We start from the raw sequence: 20933 nt of genomic DNA, 5'->3' as shown, positions 1-20933 counted from the left end.
TCAGAAATCTGGTTATAAAAGTGACATCCAACATAAATACTGCCACGTAACTTACGTCGTGAATCATAGCTAAGCGACACAGCTCCGATCTCAATATACAGAACAACAAGGGGGTAACGAGTCATCAACATTTGCAGAAAAAAATTTGCTCAAATGATGCGTAAACTCCAGGGAAAATATTGCTGTTTGCAGACATTCCACGTGGAGAAAAAGGCAAGATTCGGCAAATTTATTATTCACCACCAGTTATTCTCTCATCTCTATGTATGTTTCACTGCAGCAGCCATGAACCTCCTCATCCATGTCCAGTATGTGGCTACGCTTTGAAAACAACAAGCTCAGCTAGAGCCATGTTTTCCATGTTCTTGGAGGTGATTCAGAAAACACATGCACACAACAAAACCCCCAACAAGTTCCTTCCAATATTCTGCACAACTCATTAGGAATATCCCCGTCCAGCTCCCATCCCTGGGGTGGTGTGCTTGTTGCAAACAGATACATTCGATTCTGACTGTCTCCATTAGGAGTAAGTACTACATCTGCCAGCTACGGACGTCTGGAGTGGTCGATGACTTTCCTTTGCGTTTTGGCAAGGAGCCCAGACTGCTTAAAAAAAAGCAACCCACCATGTGAAATGAACATGTGTTTCATCTGTTCATACCAAAATGCATGGGGAGTGGGCAGAACACTGTCAATTAACAGGCTCTTACAAAGCACAGCTTATTTATGTTGGGTCAAATCTTGATGTCTTCACTCAGTCCTTGTTTCAGTGGGAGGTTACTTACTCAGGATCCAGCGAGAAAGGAGACAAGATTTCACTCCATGTGTATTGTTATGATCAAATATCTTTGATAAGAAACTGCTGGTTAACTCACTGTGTGCACCCTTCCTCATCACATACAGTGAATGCTGTTACTAGGTAATTAATACCTTCAAGAAGCCTTACACTGGAACAAACCAACAGAGCTCAATACATAAGTAGGATTTAAGCCAACAGTAGTCTAAATTCTGAGGTATTGATCCAGGGCCTGATTCTTCCCTGCTATGTCCCTTGGGAATTCACTTACAGCTGTGCAACACAGGTATGAAATGCTGGCCCATCAGCAGGGGTGCATCTTATACCCACTTTCACTGGTATAAATGAATTCAATGCTGGGGCAAGGCAGGGGAGAATCGGGCCCACAATGCTAACTCAGTCCTTACAAAGGGCAAACTTCTTTTAAAGTCAATGGGAGTTTCTTTGCAGACAAAGTAAGCCATCGTGTACATGGCCATGTAAAAGATACCCCTACCCCCACATGCATGGATGCAAAAGGGCCTCTCCCACAGCAGCAGGCTCTGCACTCTGGCGGGCTCATTCATGCTCCCCACAATCCTCTTTCTACTGTGGAACATGGCAAGGAGGGGTCCCTTCTGCATTAGTCTGGGGCATGGGACAGGTGAACAAGAGACAGTCTAATGGGGCAAACTACACATCCACTGGGTGCAAGGAGAAGAACTGAGACCAAAAAAACCTCAGTACTTCTTCTGGGGCAATGCAGCTCCATGCTGTCCTCTCATCACCACAACCTAGCCCTAAGGGAATACCTCAGGATGTGGCCCAACAATGATAAGTTACCAGCCTGTACCTATTTTGGCATCACAATGAGCCTTCCTGATGCTCAGTGCCAGAGATACTGTTCCATCCACCAGTGCCTGAAATGGGGAGAACACGCAGGGCTCCTTCTGGGAGGCTTTCACTTAAAATCAGCTATGGGTTTTGTATGAACAACCACTTCAGAACCAAGCCCTCAGCACGGCACTGCAAAAATCTGAGCCCTGGCCTAAAACCCCCATAGAAATGTCAGCCTAAGCAATGCTGCACAGCTGGACTGAGCTGTCGTAAATTATCCTTCATTTCCCAACTCTCTGTTTCATCTTTTTTTTTTCCTCCTGCCAAATCTCCCGACAATGGGAGATTGTAGCAGATGCTTAGAGTAGGCACAGCAATGTGAGTACACTAAAGGGGTCCATCCACTTCTTCCAATGTAAGGAAAAAGGGGGCGTATCTCCAATGAACGGGCTTATGCTCCAGAAATTCTATTTAATGCAAATAACAGTAATTTATGAAGACCTCCTACAGAGCACGAGGTACCCAAATTAGCAAAAATGGGAAACACACACTGACCCTACGGCTAAAGTAATGGTATCTCTGTTGTTACTCTCAATAATAGATTTTAAGTATCACGTTGTGATGCTGCCAATAAGTTTCAGCTGGAAACCTCATTCCAGCAGCGAGAGCTTTTGGCTTTCCCCCCTTGTTTCAACTGAGAAAAGTGACCTCTCCAAAACCCCAAACATGCTTTAACTGCACTCTTCTTCAGTGTTATTTTAATACATCAGATCACTTTGCAGTACCTCTTCCACCCCGGGAGCCCCTTTTGCCTTCTCCTCCTCATCAGGGACATACAGATCAGAAACTCCAGTGTAAACCTTAGCATGATGTCATTGCAAAGGGACAGGTTTCCAACATTACATCATCCCATCTGGGCTGAAGATCAGAATCCTGCATCTCATAATTTCCATGGAACAAACTAAACCCTCTCTCTCTTTCTCATTATTAACAGGACAAAGTGAATTACAAATGAAACCGTCGGCTGAAAGAATAACGATTCTACAGCTAATGTTATCCATCAAATATAACGAGCCTGCAGATGTTATCTTTTGCCAACAGCCAGTGTTCAAATGCAGAATTCTGCCAGGCAAATGTCAGGAGTAAACATACAGGATTTTGCTGCCCAAGTCTTAGAATCCCTTTGGTGGTCAGAAGTAGTCTTGAAGGATGAAGTTTAACTTCATGAAACCAGTAAACTTACCGTTTTAGAAAGCTTCACATGGCAGATGATTCTCAGCAGGAGACATCCTGAACCTCAGGAAATTCTGGACAAAGGCCAGCCCAAGTGTGGGCCTCCAGGGACGGTTAACCTACTCTGGATCATATTATCCAGAGGTGGAGAGGCAGTGAAGGTTCTTGCACCCCATCATGGATGGTACTACTGTTTTTTCCCCATGCTTCCTCCCTGTTAGCAGGCTTCACACATGCCTGTATGGATCTCCTCCAGACTGCATGGAGCTCATTGGTACTGCTCATTGGTTGGGCAACATGGGTTGCTAGTGAAGCAAAATTAGGCTTAAACTTTCTGCTATACCAAGAATGTTCTTGTTTGTTTGTTTTCCAATTAGGCAACTTCCAAATGAAAGTGTGCAGGCAGACTGTTGCCAAATATACCATGTTCCAGAAACCGGTGGGGGGAGGGGGGAGACGACACAACCTGAGCTCAACCAACCAAGTTCTGGCTCTTTAATGGGTCTCCTGTGGCTCTCTGCAGCACATATGGAAACACTGTGCGATTTAATTATTAACCAGTCAGGATGCTTTTACTATGTTATTAACTAACTGTAGAACACTTGGTCAGTCATTTTGCTGTGAGAAAATGTTTATATATATCTATATATAAAATAGTAAATGAAACCATGAATTCACATGACTGTGGCTCTTTTGGGTAATGCTGATTGCTAATTTGGCTCCTGAACCACTGAGCTCCGAGTATCACTGGTTTAGATAATAAATAATAATGCTTTCTATATCACCTAAAGCACTCCAAGAACATTCATGCATTAGGATGACATTTTCAAAGGGCTAAAAGGAGTCAAAAGCATAGGGGAGAGCTTTAAACTCAAATTTTCAGGCAGGTGCTTAACTTCTATAGGCTTTCAATGGGAGTTAAATGCCATTTTGGCCTTTGAAAAGCTCCCCCAAAAGTCTCATTGAAAGCGAGAGGGGCTTCTACTCAGAACTCCCTTAGGTGCGTTTGAAAATGTCAGCCGTTAGACCTCTCCCCCACCGCCTGCCCCCGACCTGGGCAGTAAGCTTTGCTATCTTTAAGGAGGGCATTCTAGAATGAAGATTTCTTAAGTGACTTTCCCAAGGTTCCACAAAAGCCCGAATCCCTCTCGCATTGGCCCAATGTTTTAGAACATTCCAACTTTGACTAAAAAGAATCAATTTTCTACATTTTTTTTTTTTTTTTTTGCGAAAGTGGCAATCCGCTTTTCAGCCAGGTCTAATTTCCTCTCCGCCAGTTCTGCACTCTAACTACTCGACAAGTTTCCCTTCTCTTTCTATGCATCGTTATAGTTATGCATAAGTTTATGATCTGAACTGTGGTAGCACACGGAGGCCCTAAATCACAACTGAAGCCTGATTATGCCAGGAGCTGCGCAGACACACATTAAGAAACATCCCCTGCAGAAGAGCCTTACCACCCAAGATACTGGACATTGACCACTACACCCATGCGTATCTTATTGCAGGACTAGGGCTTAGTTTAAGATAACATGCAGCAAGTGAGGGTAGAAAACAATAGAAGAGAAGGGGGAAAGAGGGAAACAACAATACGATCACTTATTTTGCTAGGCTAGGCACACAACTTGGCCATATTAAATGGTAAACTATCCACGACCTAATTATTGTACCTTAATAAGAGTGTTTTTATGATCTGCTTGAACAATAAGGCATGTCTCAACTGGCACTATAAGCACACAAAGGCCAAGAGGAATGGAGCCCCAGAGAGCGGCAGTAATTATCCACACATGCACAACATGGAGTGTTTTGTACAGATTATTAAATGGATTTTATAACTCAAAATCAGGAAGTACAAAGAAAAAACCCTATATCTTGACATTCTCTGACCTTTACTGACATGCCTATGTCATCACAGACTGCCTCGGTCAATCACAAAGCTTTACTTAAGCCCAGAGTTCAAAACCATTCATCCCCCAGTAAATCAAAACGAAATGGAGAGTTTGAGCAACCGTGTGTAGTAAGAGACAATTAATTTAATGTTTCCACCCAAATTAAGACTCTCTCTTCCACAGGTGCCTCATGTCCATAGGCTCATCCAAGTAATATGAAATGGTGTCACTTTAGATATTCAGACACAATTAATCTGAAGTCCGCGTTACCAGAAAACAATTTGCAAAAGTCATAATTCTTCTTTAGCACTGTATTCAGCTCTCGCTATTATATATATATATATATTATATATATACACACACACACACACACACAAAAAAAATACACTGTCCCTCTGTAAGGCAATCCTGTATGTAAGCCCTCACCAGCTGAGGCCAAATATTACATGCTTTGGTTTTGATTGGATTGACAACATTACTTGGATTGTGGCACGAAAACGTCATCTTTAATCGTGAGCCTGTCCAGTGACAGATACTCAGATGGTTGTCGACATTTTCTAGGCAGCACTACGACTCAGAAAGAGCCTAACTTGGTGATTTAATCCATATGCTACAAGCACACCATTGCACCAGAAAGGCTCCCTTAAAATAACAATAGCAGATCAAGTGAAGAGAAATCCAGCTATTAAAATAATGAATTACTAGGAGGTTGGGGAGAGTTATAGACATCTTTAATAAAGAGCCCCAAAAGAGACTGGCTCAGAATGTTTTATTTTCCATCATTCCGTGCCATGTTATATACTTGTGGCTTAAAATGTTGACTCCCCTCGCATTCCCTTAAAGGCTTTGCAGCAGAAGAGGTGAAATCAGAGTTGGCAGGACCAATAAAGCAAGTAGCCAGAGCTGTAAATTAGCTTCTTGCAGCAGTCTACTGAAATAGTGAAAAATACACTGGAGTATGTCTCTGCGGTTCATCTTAACAGAGAAATTTAGGTTAGTACATTTTTGATTAAAAAATAAAACCCCTCTACAGAGGCTCACAAAAAGTGAATAAGCAAGAGTTCAACCAACTTCCCTCCGCCCCCAGAATTAGCCCCAAATCCTGCAAAAATGTGTGCACATGCTCAGTGTTATGCTTGGGGGGTCCTCTTTGGGTATGTCTAGACTTCAATCAGCAGGTGTAAATTTCCGCTCAAGATGACATACCCACACTAACCCTGGCAGAGCTAGCCCACTAAAAATAGAAGTGTGGCTGTAGCCGTGGGAGGAGCTCTCCACCCAAGTGCAGGCCTAGCGTCTCGGACAGGATCGGACGCGGGGCAGCTTGCCCTTCCCGACGCCTGTGCTGTCACGGCTGCACTGCTATTTCTACTGTGCTCGCTTGGTCTCCTCGTGCAGGAATTCACACCTCCAGCGCAAGTGCAGACATACTCTTGGAAATCAACGGGGCCACTCCTGTGTGTAAGGCTTCACAGGATTTGGGCCTCTGTTATTGGATTTTAAAAGAAGGACATTTTCCTACTGTTCTGCCTCTGTAATCACAATTTCTGTTCATATTCATATGACGGATGGTTGCAACGGTAACACAGAAGAGACCCAAACTTTAGGGAAGCTGGGATCCAGATCTGACGAGGACACAAACCCTGTAGCTGCAGCCCCTTTTATAAATCGTATTTCCCTCTGTAAAGTACCCAGAGATTCTCAGGTTACAAATATTAATGATCTAATCATCCCTTCAGCACTGTGAGGATAGTATTATTATCTTCCATTTGGGAAGACAGCGGCACAGTGAAGTTCCATACTTGCTGAAGAGCCAGTATTAGAGCTGGGAATAATACCATGGAGTCCTGAACCTGTCTCATCCTCTGACCTTGTTTCCTATTAGATAGCTTTCACGGCCAGGATTCCTTAGCTCAGTTTGCACTCATTTCTGAAGTATCTCGCACTAACGCCGGAAACAAAACCAAACCGTCACATTAATTTAGTAGCCAGCCACCAGCCTGGCAGATTGGGGAGCAAAAATAATCCAAGCAAGCGTCTTCAAATATGACACATCTCTCAAGTTTGAAATGCTAAAAATCCAGCATGAGTGAAGGGGCTCTCCAGGAACCATGAATACAGTGAGATTAAAGCAGGGATTATCAACTTCAGCAGTCTTTTTTTTTTTTTTTTTTTAAGTGTTACCAAAGCACAAGATTAAAGATAAACTGGCATTTCAATGAGATAGCGGCCCAGCACCTGAAAGGCACCAAGGTTTCAGCTAAGAACACTGACATTTCTATTTTGTTTCGTCTTGCTGCTCCCTGAAACATTGAGCACCTTAAAAGCCCATCTGGCATCTTGCCCAGACTTTCTGGCTTAACCTGGCGCAAAAGGCCTTCCCATTATTTCTGATGTCTTGAGATCACTAGTGCTCTTAGAAAAAGTAAAAACAGGAAAAGGAATAAAAAGCACCATCCTTTTAGTATCATCCAAAAAACCAGCAGCACAACACCTCTTGTCTCAGGACAAAGATCTGGTATTAGCTAATGACAAAACATTTCTGCTGGTCCCCACTCATCAGCCATTCACAATTTCCCTGCCTTGGCAGGACAAGGTACGCAGATACACAAAATCCTCTGCTTTATTGTGCACCTTGTTTGGCAGACTGAGAAGGGAACGGTTGGTGTGACAGAGCCGACTAGACCAATGAGATACAGTTAAAATATTCAACTGGCCAGAATCAGCTCATTCTGTTTCTGGAGAAGCCAACTGGAAAAGACATTAAGCTTAACAACAACATACACACACGTAGGGCTTTTCTGTGTATTAATGTTACCCACTAACTTCATTTAGCACTAAAGTCTTGAGAACCGAACATTATGATCTACTCTAACAAGACAATGCCAAAACAAGAAATGCATGTCTAGTGGTTATAACACCACCATACTCTTTGTGGAAAAGCCCTACAAAATGTAATAGGTATGAACCCTATAAGATTCTATGGAATAGAACTTCTTTAGTAGGGTCTTACAGAAATTGTTTTACAAGGCTAGATTTTACCACCCGTACTCACAAGAAGTTACTCCTAGCATAGCCACGTCAATCAGTGTAGTTGTATTACTAATCATGCAGTGTGGTTAGAATCTAGCCCACCAAACTGCATAGCAAATGATATATACTTCCTGTAGCGATTTTCTTAATAGCACGCTATTTCAGGGATATAATTCTGTATTAAATTCTAAAGACTGGTTCAAAAACACCTAAACAAAGACGATCATTTTCTTTTAAATTTTGTAGGAGTTTTTCATAAGGCACTGCATGCTCATTCTGTCTAATCTGATCCACTCCATTGATGGCCATGGTACTTGGCTTCCAATGCCATCCTGTGGCATGTTTCATTCAGAAAGATCTTGAAGTGTATGGGCTTGGATCACTTCATCCACTTCTGTAATACAGCCACCTCTGGGAAGGAAACCTAGTGCCATAAACCTTACAGAATAATGGGGGATAAACTTTGTTTTCCTCCTAGGGTTTCTTGTTCTCCACAACTAAAAGCGACATGGTCCAACAGGAGCCATCCTAGCTGATTTTCCAAAAAATCATGGTAATTGGCAAGTCCAACAAAAGAATCCCTCTGAGTAACGCCCATCAGGGTGATCCTGGACATGCAACCCACCGCTCACCTGGGTGAGGTCAGAGCCTTGCCAATCCTTGGCTGGTCAAGTGAGGCAACATTCCAGCCAAATCCCTGCAGCCTCATGGGAAAGGAAGAGCCCAGGAGAGACTGCTGCAGAAGGTGACAATTCCTTGGCAACAGCATACACTTTCTGGACTACACAAGCAACGGCACTGAGAACTTTGTTGCATAACATTCCAAAAAGTACAATGGTGCACACAGTGCCACAATGGCCAAGTTTTCAAGGCAAAACTCACATTGAAGTCCATGGCGGCCTTGCAGGTGTAAAAAAATTAAAACTGACTGAGGGCTTCTCGCGTCGGCCCGGCATGCACACAGTTATCCACGATACGTGCACAAATGTAGCATTTGAGAAAGCAGCATCAGCGCCAAACATTGACCATTTGGCCAGACCAGAGTCCTCAAACATCAGGGTTTCTCCTTTTCCCCACAATCTGTGCACATAACAAAGACCAGAGCTGACACGATTCCCTGAGGCCATGGGACTCCCATCATTCATGATGGCGGCTCACCAAGAAGGGAGATCGGGGTGCATCATGGGCAGTGTGGTCTGGCCAGGAAGCCCATTCCATTGACAGGAATCTGAACTACTGTGAGGATGCACAGCAGCATTTCTGAATCAAAATGTTTGGTTTTCAGCCCCAAAAAATTGATTTTTCACAAAAAAAGTCAAAAATGTCTATGGGCTGGGGTGAAAGGGTAATTTCCAATAAGCTCTGCTCTTAACCTGTGGCTCATAGAGGGATTTGCATCTAATAAAAAAGGAGCATTGCATTTCTAACGTACGTAAAAAAATTCTCCCGAGCAAACAAAACACCAGGGGAGGTACAGGCAACGTGGCTTCTGTCTTTCAGTATTATTGACTCGATAGGAACATTGGTTACTATAGTCCCAGAGGGAAAATAGAAGCATTTATCTTGCTGCATACGATACTTCTTTTCTCTCTCTCTCATGCAAGGTTCTCTGCTGTCTCGTAACATCGTCCTCTCATTCACAGCCTGAGGCCAGCCGCCACTTTCCAACCCCAGCGTGACAGCCTGTCCTGACATTTCTGAGCATTTGTAAACATCTGTTTTGAACAACATCGCAGCACAAAACTTAACGTGTGTAACCTGGCTGTGGGCTTGGCCCTTTGTCAAGCCTACCCAGCATTCAGAGGGCTTTACAGAGAGATACACACAGCCTCGGAACTAATTGAATTTTAATGAGAGGAAGTCATTTTTCCCCTGGAAGAATGCTGTGCTAGAGAAATAGTTCAAAACTCCCCTAAATCAATTCCTGTGACATAGTATGCGATGGGAAGCCACCCTTTTCATAAAACACCACTCATGCTCCACTTTGCTTGTGACCCCTGTCCACCTCCGAGTTAAGTAATTTCAGCTTCCAAAACAAAAATCTATTCAAGTTTGGTTTGTCCTGATGAAGATTCAGACAAGCACATGATATGAACTCCCTTAACTTTCAGCTCTCACTGAACCATGTTGAAACAAAGACAGCGTAGGCCCTAAGCCCTCCAAACACTGCCATTCCCAGTTAACTGGGTCATTCCAAGTTCCCAGCACAAACTACAAACTTGTAACAGCCACAAAACTCCACGGCACTAGAAAACACCTAAAACGTACTATTAGTTCCTTGAGGTTTATAAAACTGTTACCTACAGGAGCTACAGAAGCTTCAGTCTCATTGTAACTGGATGCAGGGCCCAGAAATTAGAAACTTTCTAGAAATATGTGCTTTTTTAATGATTCACGTCTCTTTCCCATTGCCCCAAACCAAGGTTGTCTTCATACATACTTTCTGCTTACAGCTGCAGATTGGGGGGGGGGGGGCGGGGGTGAGAAGGGGAAACTGAAGGAAATTAGGTTACTGAGAAATGAAGGAAATTAGGTTACAGTCTGCTGCCTTCATGAAACCTTTTAATTACATTCAATTTATAGCTATTGGCATCTTGATGTTTTTGTGTGTGCTTGTTGAAATATCTTGCTTGCTAGGCAGACAAGGCAAAAAAGGAAAAATAAACTAAAAGCATATTTTGAAGGGGAGGCTTTTGTATTCTGATAAATTGTCCTCTTCTACTATAATAATTGTTCTGGGCTTCTCTGTGTCTGCAATCATCTAGCACATGTATATTGCAATCAGTGCCGGCACCATGGAAACAGCCTCCTTAGCTGTTGGCTAAGAGGAGCACTGGGTCCGTTTGTCCCAAGAATCTGCTCTAATCAAGGCCACTTCATTACAAGTGATGGCACTAATGCCTGACCGCCTGTGAAAGGCTGATAGTGGAACTGGCAAAGCTTTGCCAGCTGCAAAAATGTACGCTCTTGTTGTTTAGTAGGGTGGCTGTGAAGTCTTGTTTCCAGCTGACAATTAAAGCCAGCCTGTTTGGAGATATGTCAAGCTTTTGGGACAGTAAAGAAAACCTCAGGACTTCAGTCCTATTCATCTTCTGGTGTGCATAGTTTCATACCAACAGCAGAAAGCCCATAAATTGACTACCATGGAGGATCCCATTACAGTTTAATGAGAAATGCAGAATGCAGAGAAACAGAATATGCAATTCCACCCAGGAGCCCTTTTTACCAGGCTACTTCATAGATGGGTTTTCTGTTGGTTTGTTAGGAGTGGTTTGGTTTGGTTTTATAACAATGGCGGATGTGCCTTTTCAAATGGCTAAAAGAGATCAATAAAAATGCGAGCTTCTTACCGAGCTTGGCTAAGACTCTGATTTCTTTAAGAGGATCTACTATGTGCACAGGGCCAGGTTTCCAGTAAAGTTCTCTGCTTTATATAACAAATCTGCTGAAACGCAGCATTCAGTCCGGTTACTGACCTTCTTTGGAAGCACATCCAACACTTTGGAAAAACAACTTCAGTGCCCATTAGAGCCAGCTTTTACTTTCCTCTTTAATTGTTAATCTTCCCAGCAAATGTCTATTAATTTAATGCAGTTAGAGATACAGTCATAACCCTCTTCTAGCTGAGTTCTGGTGATGTTGGGTCAATGCATTTTTGAACTGTTTACAGCAGACGACCTTCCAAATGGAAGTAACATTAAACAGCCGTAGGACTTTCTTTCCAAGTCACAGATAGCACAGTGCTGACTAGAACTGACTTCACTGAACCATAATTATTCATATTGTTGCAGGAACCTTGCATGCAATGCTCAATTTGCTCCATGAGGCGCAGCCAACTCCAGCTCCAAACAAATGCAATAAACTAATGAAGGATGAGCTGCAAAACTTAATGGACCTAATTCTGCTTCCACCTACAACAGCTTTGCTCCAATGACTTCAGTAGTGTTACTCTTGATTTATATTTATATTTTATATATTTAGTTTCGTGTGCAAATGAGAATCCAATGTTCCTGGACACATACAGGCAAAAGAGTAGACAGGATCTCTGAAACGGCAGCTTGACTGAGGTTTATTGTGACGTTCACATCTCAGTCCAGCTGCTGAACTATGGAAAGAATCACAGATCTCCATCTCCCCCATATCTGACTAAACTCCTGTACCTGGCTGTCTCTGTCACAACCCGGAATAGCAAATGCTCAGAGGTATATTCCACAGACAAAGAACTGTTTACAGAAACTACTGGGCCAATCATTTCAAACTTCTAATAGTACTAAGAGAAAGCCGCTCTCTGCTTGTGGACAATTTGTGACTGGAAAAAGAGGTTGCACTTTGTTGAAATTCTTCATGAATTATTCACCCAGCTTTACTTAGCTTTTTCCTATGCAACAGCTGTGGGTGGGAAGGGAGGTACCCATTCAGTCTGACAATGAGACAGCTTTGTTGCATCTTAGGGCACGAGATCAGGGATCAATGCCATGCACATGGAAGAGGTAGCACCTCTCCCTAGCCAGGCCTTATAGCCTTGAGAGGATTCTGATTTTAAGAGAAGCCACTCGATCAGCTGGCCCAGACAGCCAGTTTATAGGCTTTACATTACTGAACTCTGCTTAAATATTGCATTCAGCCTAGCTGCTGAGTTTCAAATGCATGCAATGCTTGAGAAAGATCCCCCAGTGCCAGTTAAATCCCGATTTTACCTTCCACAGGATCATATGAATGTGAAAGCCAGATTCAGAGGCAGCTTAATTTAAAAAAAAAAACAAAAAAAAAACCCTCTAAGGGCCAGATTTATCAGTGTCACTCTGTTGGAATCAGCTAATTTACTCAGCTGAGGATCTGGCCCACAATTCTGATCACTCTTAAAATAGACATTACATCCAATAAATCGAGAGTAGGACATTATTTAACAATAAGGCTTCAAAAAAAAAAAAAAAAACATCCAACAATCCCTATGATTAGTCCCAGCAATGAGCTTTATAAACCATTCATCAACCAGAACAGCAGCTCAAAGGCTTTGTACAGCATCTTCCTCTCACCCCTGGGCCACTGCTTATATCCGTGTCTTACCTCAAAGACTTCCTCATCCAGTATCCTGGTTCCAAACACAATGATGCCGTTGACGTCAATGATGGGGTGGTCGCTTCGGTCCAAGAACTTAGTTACCTTCTTTTTACAGTCCAGAATCAAAGTGACGTTTTTCTTCTGTACACTGATGGCTATTCTGTGCCACCTGTGAAATAACACAGCCCGCGAGCTAGTTAAACAGAGCCTTCTGCTTTCATTAAATGAGCCAACAGTTTATAACAACTAGTTTGATCATGAAAGGATGTTGATATAAAACTACGGGCCAATCATTGTCCCCAATCAGGGTGAAATTCACTGATGGGCAGAGGGCCAGTAAAAGGCCCATGCATCACTTAAATCCCCAAAAGACAGGAATTCACACGGCTGGGGCAACAGGTAGGACCACTTGGCTCCTAATCCATCAGAGTGGGAATCTCCCTTGCACAGTTGTGGAGCGCATTGGGGGGAGAAGTGGCCCTGGTGGAGCCCCAATTTTCCCCTCGTCCCCCTCTTCTATCCTCCTTAAGCCCAACACTGGGTGATTTACATGGACCTTAAGTGTCACACAGGTTTGTTTAAGCCCTTTGCACAGGGGGAATGTCATCCCTGTAGCCACAAGTCCCCACTGACTTGAAGTGCCTAATATTTCACTAATGTTCAAGGGTTTTTTGCACACCTGTTATTTATATGGCAGAATGGAAGAGCTCAGTTAGCAGAGACAGAGCACTGGTAATATATTTATAGCACACACATCTTATACACACTTAGGTGTTCATATAGGTACTCATATAGACTGATGATTCCTTTTATCGTGCACCCCACATTCTCAATACACGACGCTGCACTTACTTGCCATCTGAGAGGTTAATGCCTCGAAAGAGAGGATAGTCTTCTGGGCCTGGCTTCCCGGTATGGTCTTCGTACAGGAATACAGGAGATCTACCCATCTCCATGCCAATCTGCTGGATCCCTTGCTCATTGTAAATGGAGATCAAGAAGGACTGACCTCCTTTCTTGGCTTTTACAGTGGACAGAATGGAGAAGTCCTCCGGAAAGGCCGAAGCTGAAGTGGAAAGGCAAAGGGGTTAGTTGTTCTTTTGGATGTGATGGGTGTGCCCACAATTCACACACCCTGCAACCTGGTGAACAGAGGAGAAACCACCAGCGATTGCTCCTCCTTCCAGATTTGTCCATAGTAGCAACCCCCAAACTGCTGCCCATGGCAGAGAGGTATGTCAGTGCTACCTGTGGATGGGGACAACGCATCCTATAGGAATGTGACCTGCAGCCTCCATTACCACTAATAAGACACTTAAATAAATGGCAAAGTGTTGTGTATGGATACCACCAGGATTCTAACTCGATAATGAAGGAGGACAATGGCTTCAGACAACATGGAGCTTCAAAGATTCTTGCGGGGGGGCCCACTCTGAAGGCTCAACTGCTCCACCCAGTCACACAGCCTCATTGTGATTAGGAGCCCTTATGTGATTAAGCTAGGGTGACGAGACAGCAAATGTGAAAAATCTGGACGGGAGTAATAGGCGCCTATATAAGAAAAAGCCCCAAATACCGGGATTGTCCCTATAAAATCGGGACATCTGGTCCCCTTAGATTAAGCACAGGGAGAAGACAGCAGAAAATTTGGTGAAAAGCAGCTCCCATGGAAAAGAGTCATCTCAGTCAGTCTTCCAGTTCAGCAGTCAACCTTACTAGGGATCATTCATTAACGATCAATGAGCCCTTTTTGGCCTCTACCATTCAAAACTACAGCCACACCACATTCAAACTCCCATGCTAAGCAGAGGAGGGCCTCGATGTTGTTGGATGGGAGACCTCCAGTGGGAGACTAAGGTGTTGCTGCTGTGAGTAATGGGTGTAAATCTGTAGCTTTTATGCCACTTAGTTCCATGGTAGGCCCTGGAACTTCTTGGGAGACAAGATATGCTGTGCCATAGAATCCAGAGGTTGTCTAGAGACGCTCGAAACTCAGGGATTATTTTTATAAAATGTCCCCTGTTAAGTAGACACATGCAACGTATTAGGTGCTTTGTTGTTTTGCTGGGGCTTTTAAAATCAGTTTTTGTCTATTTAGGCAAGAACAGAGCATTCTGTGGCTTTGGCTCACCGCGTTAGCATGGGCAGCAAAAATTTAAAAGCAAAAATAAGTCCAACAATAAAATGGAGACTTTGGTTTGACTGAGCTTTGAAAAGCGAGTGGCAAAGACGGCTTCTCATGCCAATTGTCCACAGGGATACCGTGGCCCATGTCCTCCTGCACATGGGGATTAAAGTGTGATTACAGGCAGGAAAGTGAGCACAATGATATTGTGGGATCCCATCTTTATTCTTGCAAAGCCCATGTTGTAATTAAGCCTTGGAAACAGGGCTTCAGTGGGACTGGAGTGGTACATAGACTTGATCCAGTCATTTGGACAGGGGTGTGTTCCATCCTCAGAGACTGCAGACCAATTTAACCCAAGGCTGCAAGGCAGCACATGGGAGTTTTCTAACTGCCAGAGATGTATACGCCTTATGGCATCTGAAATCCCGGTTGGTTTGGTTTCCTGCCTCTCCCTCCATCAGCAGCACTGCAGATTCTAGAGATGAATCCAAATTGCAAAACCCACGTCCACCTCCGAAAATTAATTCCTCCAATATGTAGGGGGCGTTGCTAACTGAAGGAGGGGTTGGGTCACTTCTTCCGATTATTATCGAGATAGGGGCTGCTGAAATGTGTGTACTTCTGTCATCTTAACATGTTGTATTCTAACAATATAACAACACTTGCAAGGGTATCTGTCCCTCGGGCTAAAGCCTTCAAAGAAGGACGTAATTGTCCTCTTGCTCCTATCCACTGAGGAAATCTTAAGTGAAGGAGTGCCAGAATGGAACAGGGTGTTGCTGTGATGTGTCGTGTGTGCGATGTGAACATCTCTGTGTGTTGCCTGGCAGTGTCTAAGGAAGTAATAGCCCTGTGGCTAATTTTTTAAGCTGTAAATTCACAGCCATCTAAACCACAAAAAATGTTAACCCAACTGTCCAGCAGCTTCACACAAGTTTCCTTCCCCACTGTAGGCTTTTCTTAAAGGATGCCCCAGGGCTGAATGAGGGATTTGACCTAGTTAGGCTACAGTGGGCCTTATTCAAAGTGTGGGGAGTGTATCAGACCACAGCAGGGCTTGCTGAACACAGAGGCAAGGAAGTCATAAGAGAAAAGAACGAGGAGTACTTGTGGCACCTTGGAGACTAACAAATGTATTTGAGCATAAATGTGTTAGTCTCTAAGGTGCCACAAGTACTCCTCATTCTTTTTGCTGATACAGACTAACACGGCTACCACTCTGAAACCTGTCATAAGAGAAAGAGACACTCAGATAATTTTCTCCACTGTCCTGGGGAATTTGCATCTGCCAGTTCCTTTGCATCAAACTCCTTTCATTCATTTATTTTCATTTCCTTTAGCACCTAACCCCCACTCTAGGTGCTCAGCCATAATCAGAGTACAAAAGAGAAAGTAGAAAGCCACCAAATCCACAAAGAACAGCCTGTAACAAAGGAAAACAATTACTGTCCTGCAAGGTGTGAAATGAAATTCAGCCCCCAGGCAGAGGTCTGCCCCCTGCACTTAAATGGTCCTGTTCAGCACAGGAGTGTCAGCAAGTCCACCCAGCTGGTGTCTTCACTGGAACAAGGGCAGTTTATTCCAGCTGAGGATCTGGCTCAGCTCAGGAACATCAATCCTTTTGGTAAAACCGCTGCAAGTGGATACCACTGATCAGAATCTTGAAAAGTAACTCAACAAAGAATATGGGGCCAGATCCTCACCTGATGTAAAGGGGTGCAGCGGCATTGAAATCAAGGGTGTTGCACCCAAATTACACCAGCTGTGGATATGGACCAGGAGATAGTTTTCCCTAAAAGTACCTAGATGTAGTTAGGAAGTTGTTTCCCTGCACTGTTACGATGGTTTTATGCCAGCCTAACCCCACTGACTTTAGTGAAATTACACTAGTGTAAAACCACTGTTACAGAGTGGAGAACCAAGCCCAGTGCTTGATCCCAGTTCCCACACCTACGTTAGCTAAGACATGGTCCCAGAAATGAAGGTATGTGATAACTGTCCCTTCCCTAGGATGACTTATGCTGTCCCTTTCCTTCCGCCTGTATACTCCTATCACTGCTGTTTCAAATCAAATGCAGACATGTTCCTGCTTACAATTATGGAGAACAATTTGGGGTCTTTTATGTAAAATATGTCACATCCAAAATGATCCATAAAAATGGAGAATTTCATTATGAACCCTCCGTACAGAACTTTTCAACCTCAAAGACTTGCCAACTCATTAAAAAGCTGCTTTTAATTTACTTTGTATTATTATGATTATTATTAAAATGTCTCCATGGCAATGTGGGTTTCTCAGCTCAAATAACCATCACTGATAAATTATGGTTGACATGAATCCGTTATTGCTCTGTTACCCTGGCAAAGTAACAATGCATTTACTGTCTTGGTTAGAAATGATCCAGGCTACCCAATGATATGTGGAGGGGGTTACGTTCAGAATGCAATAAAACTAATAACAAAATAACGCGTAGAACGTGATCCAAATTCTATTGCAATAAATGGAAAGACACGCCTTGACTTTAATAGGCTCTGGGACACGCCTTTATACACCATTCTACATTTTCAGCAATGCTCATGCTGAAAGGTGTTGAGCACCCATCTCTCCAATAAAGGGAATTACACCAGTAATGAATTTTGCCCATTGTATCAATATCCCCTCAAGGCTGAATGCCACTCTAGCTCAGACCATTATAAATTGCTTTTGGCAGCACGCCAAAACTAAGTATTAATGTCCCCATTTTACAGATTTCAGACCACCCAAGGCAAACGAAGGTAACCGTTTTCTAAGTAAACAGGTCCCACTCTCTCAAATTATTGTCCAACTGTCCTTAGGTGATACAGTCACCTGATCCAACTGCCCACCAACTGCCCTGTGAGAATCATTGACCCAATGAAAGCAGGATGGAAAAATGAACGTCCCTCAGCCCCAAAAGACCTAAAACCCAATGGCTGGACAGCATCAGACGACACCTATCCCTCATAGGCACCTTCCCTCATAACGTGCCGGATTTGGCACAGGACAGAACATGATGGGGATGCACACAGCATGTGGTAGCCTCTGTGCTGTCCAAGCAACAGCATGAGAACGAACCGTTGTACAGAGGGGCAATGTCCATTGAAATATCCCTGATCTTCAACAGCTCTTTTCAAAGGCCATTGAAGGGGGAAGGAGCGGGGGATGGGCACAAGTGAGTCACAGATTATTCCTCTGCACTCAGCCATCTCCGGGCTGGAACAATTAGCTGCCAGCGAGTAGTTCGGCGACAGCCTCTTCGGCATGCTCTGGCATTTCACTTTCCGGGACCAGAACAGATCCACATTCCACCACGGCAGCCTGGCATTTGGAACAAGGCATAATAGGTCTGTGAATGCCTGTTAGGGTACTTTGCCTCCACCTAACATCCATGTCCCCTGATCCCATATGGCTGTCCCTTAACACTGGTGCATGAGCACTGAAAAGAAACAGAGTGGCTGTAAACACTAAACACTGGAGATTCCTTCCTTTCTTCCCCTCGCTCTCCCTCATGATATCTGTGTCAAATGCAGTCCGATAACGAAGAAAAATATCTTTTTACAACCACCAGACTCGAGCCTGTGGAGTTGGACTGGGTTCTTTCCTTCTCAAAAGTCATGGTCAGTAATTAAGGCCAAAGTAGACCTTTAAGTGACACCTGTTCAATCACATAGTCTTCTAAATATAGCCTCGGTGATACCTGGAAAGTTCCCCAAGGAGTTTGCAGAGGTGTAACTAACTGGAGCCTAATAAAGAACTCTGCTGATTAACCTGGAATCATAGAATACCAGGATTGGAAGGGACCTCAGGAGGTCATCTAGTCCAACCCCCTGATCAAAATAGGACCAATCCCCAATTTTCTGCCCCAGATCCCTAACTGGCCCCCTCAAGGATTGAACTCAGAACCCTGGGTTTAGCAGGCCAATGCTCAAACCACTGAGCTCTCCCTCCACCCACTTGCTCACTTTCTCTTAGCCATGCTGGCTTTGTGGGGCTTAACAGATTAAAAAGCAGGCCGAACTTATTCTGTGTCGCCAAAATCAGCAGATCCAACTCTGGATACCCCCAAGTACCAGATCTGCTGCGTAAGAAGATACCATTTCTCTCATCACCTTTCAGAGTAGAATGGTTCTTTAAAGGCCCAATTTAATCCTTTGCTATTAGTGCGTCTGAGGGGACCCGGATTTTTCTGGTGTGGTTCATTTTCCTCCTAGAGGAAATGTCCTGGCTATCATCTAGGGTGTTTCACCCTTAAATATACGTGCACAAATAATGCAGAGAATGTTAAGTTTGCAACAGGAATGCAAATTACTGCATTTTTGTTGCTGCTGTTGAAAGACTATGTCTCCCTCTGTCTTTCTTGCACTCGCATGAGGTTGGAAGGAAAATGGTTTTGCAAGGAAGTTGAAGAATTTATTTAGGGAGCTGGGGAAAGATCACCTCAGCAGATCTCCTCGCTCTTGTGGGTTTAAAAGCACAAATGCACTTTAAAAAATAAATCTGCTTTGTTGGCTGTAACTACAGACGCAGAATGGAAAGCCCATAAAATTACCGGCTTAAAAAAACACAAACTTCTAATTAGCACAAAATATTACCTGTTTGCCTAGAGCCCTTTATAGCGGAAGGGGAAAGCTATGTTTTAAAGGTTTTTACCCACACCCAGCCATTTAGTAACATGAAATCACAAAAACCTCATTTCCCATGGTAAATTGCTCTACAATTACTTCATTATCTTTATATTTCCTCTCACTCATTTGCTGGGGGCACCTAAAGTCATATCTAGTTATGGGGCTGATTTGAGACAACACCTAGATCAGAGGGAAGATGCTGGCATGGAGTCATGGTGCTCTGGAACAGTATCCAGGAGACCCAGTTCTTAACCTCTCTTTCCCAGCAACAGACAAAAGGAAGCCTTTGGAGAGAGAGATGGGGACGTTAGTATGTCCTTGAGTGGGAGCCAGCCCTTCAAGTGACTGAAGAGCTGCATTGCTGGATGGCAAGGAAATACCCTCCAGGTCTTATCAGCTAAGAAGGATGGTGGATGAAAAACAAGAATGAGAGGAGGGTAGGTGAAAAGGATTATAGTGTGGTGGGGAAATATAAAGGACTCCACCAGGATATCAAAATCTCTCCTTAGGACAAGAGAAAATTGTATTAACAGGCCAGAAATTGCATTATTCAATCCCTTTGCTGCATTGGCCATGTGCATTCACTGCCCAGAAGATCCCGTCCACCTGCTTAAGCCCAGAGTCTCTTAAAGTGCCACTTGAATTGCACAGCAATCCCACTGTGCAGGGGTTAGAGCAGGCTATTATGCACACTAGAAAAGTGTCATTTGAATGTGGCTCTTGGATACAATGTCCACAGCTAGGGAAAATATTTTACATTATTCCAGACTGGCGATGACATTGCATTTCTTGGCTTGAAAATAATTAGGCTTGGAAGAATTAGATTTTATCAGTAAATGTCGATAAACATCCATTCCACCATACACACGCAAACTGATGAAAAAGTATTTCCATCAATAATCGAAATTTACAGATAGGCAAAGTAACAAAAATACTGCTTGAGAACTTATGAGGGTTTGTTTTAAGGATATTAACTTTGTATATTTTGACATTCTGTTTTAATGGTTATACAGCTTTAACTTTTTAAAAAAATTTCAATGTCTACTCTCATTAAATAATTTATGGTCTGACCTCCCCGCCCCCTGTCCCCATTGGCCCTACAACTCTGAAAATTTAAATCAACACAAATTGGAAAAAATGCTTTAAAATAAACATCCACCAAAATTATTTTTAAAAAAATCAAATTCTGATAAGCCCCAAAATATCCATAGAGCCCTTCTTTAGCTTTTACTCATTCCTTATTCAGGAAAACATTCCACTGACTTCAGTGGGACTTTCCATGAGTAACAGCTAAGTAGCAATTGAGTGAAGGACTTCTGGATATGTTCCACAG

The 20933-nt window shown here is 43.4% G+C and overlaps 1 protein-coding gene across 2 annotated transcripts in view; it reads right to left on the bottom strand.

The window, feature by feature from the left end:
- Positions 1-20933, bottom strand: part of COL5A1 (collagen type V alpha 1 chain) — a 245806-nt gene that overhangs the window by 165649 nt on the left and 59224 nt on the right. For both annotated transcript variants that reach the window (XM_037879482.2, XM_037879483.2), the window contains exons 3-4: positions 13681-13894; positions 12835-12997 (exon numbers count right to left, since the gene is read on the bottom strand). In XM_037879482.2, coding sequence (XP_037735410.1) covers positions 12835-12997; positions 13681-13894 — 377 coding nt within the window. The remainder of the gene's footprint in view (positions 1-12834; positions 12998-13680; positions 13895-20933) is intronic.

The sequence above is a fragment of the Chelonia mydas genome, chromosome 16, assembly GCF_015237465.2.
Source record: "Chelonia mydas isolate rCheMyd1 chromosome 16, rCheMyd1.pri.v2, whole genome shotgun sequence".
NCBI classification, from domain to species: domain Eukaryota; kingdom Metazoa; phylum Chordata; order Testudines; family Cheloniidae; genus Chelonia; species Chelonia mydas.
This window is presented reverse-complemented; position numbering and strand designations above follow the sequence as displayed.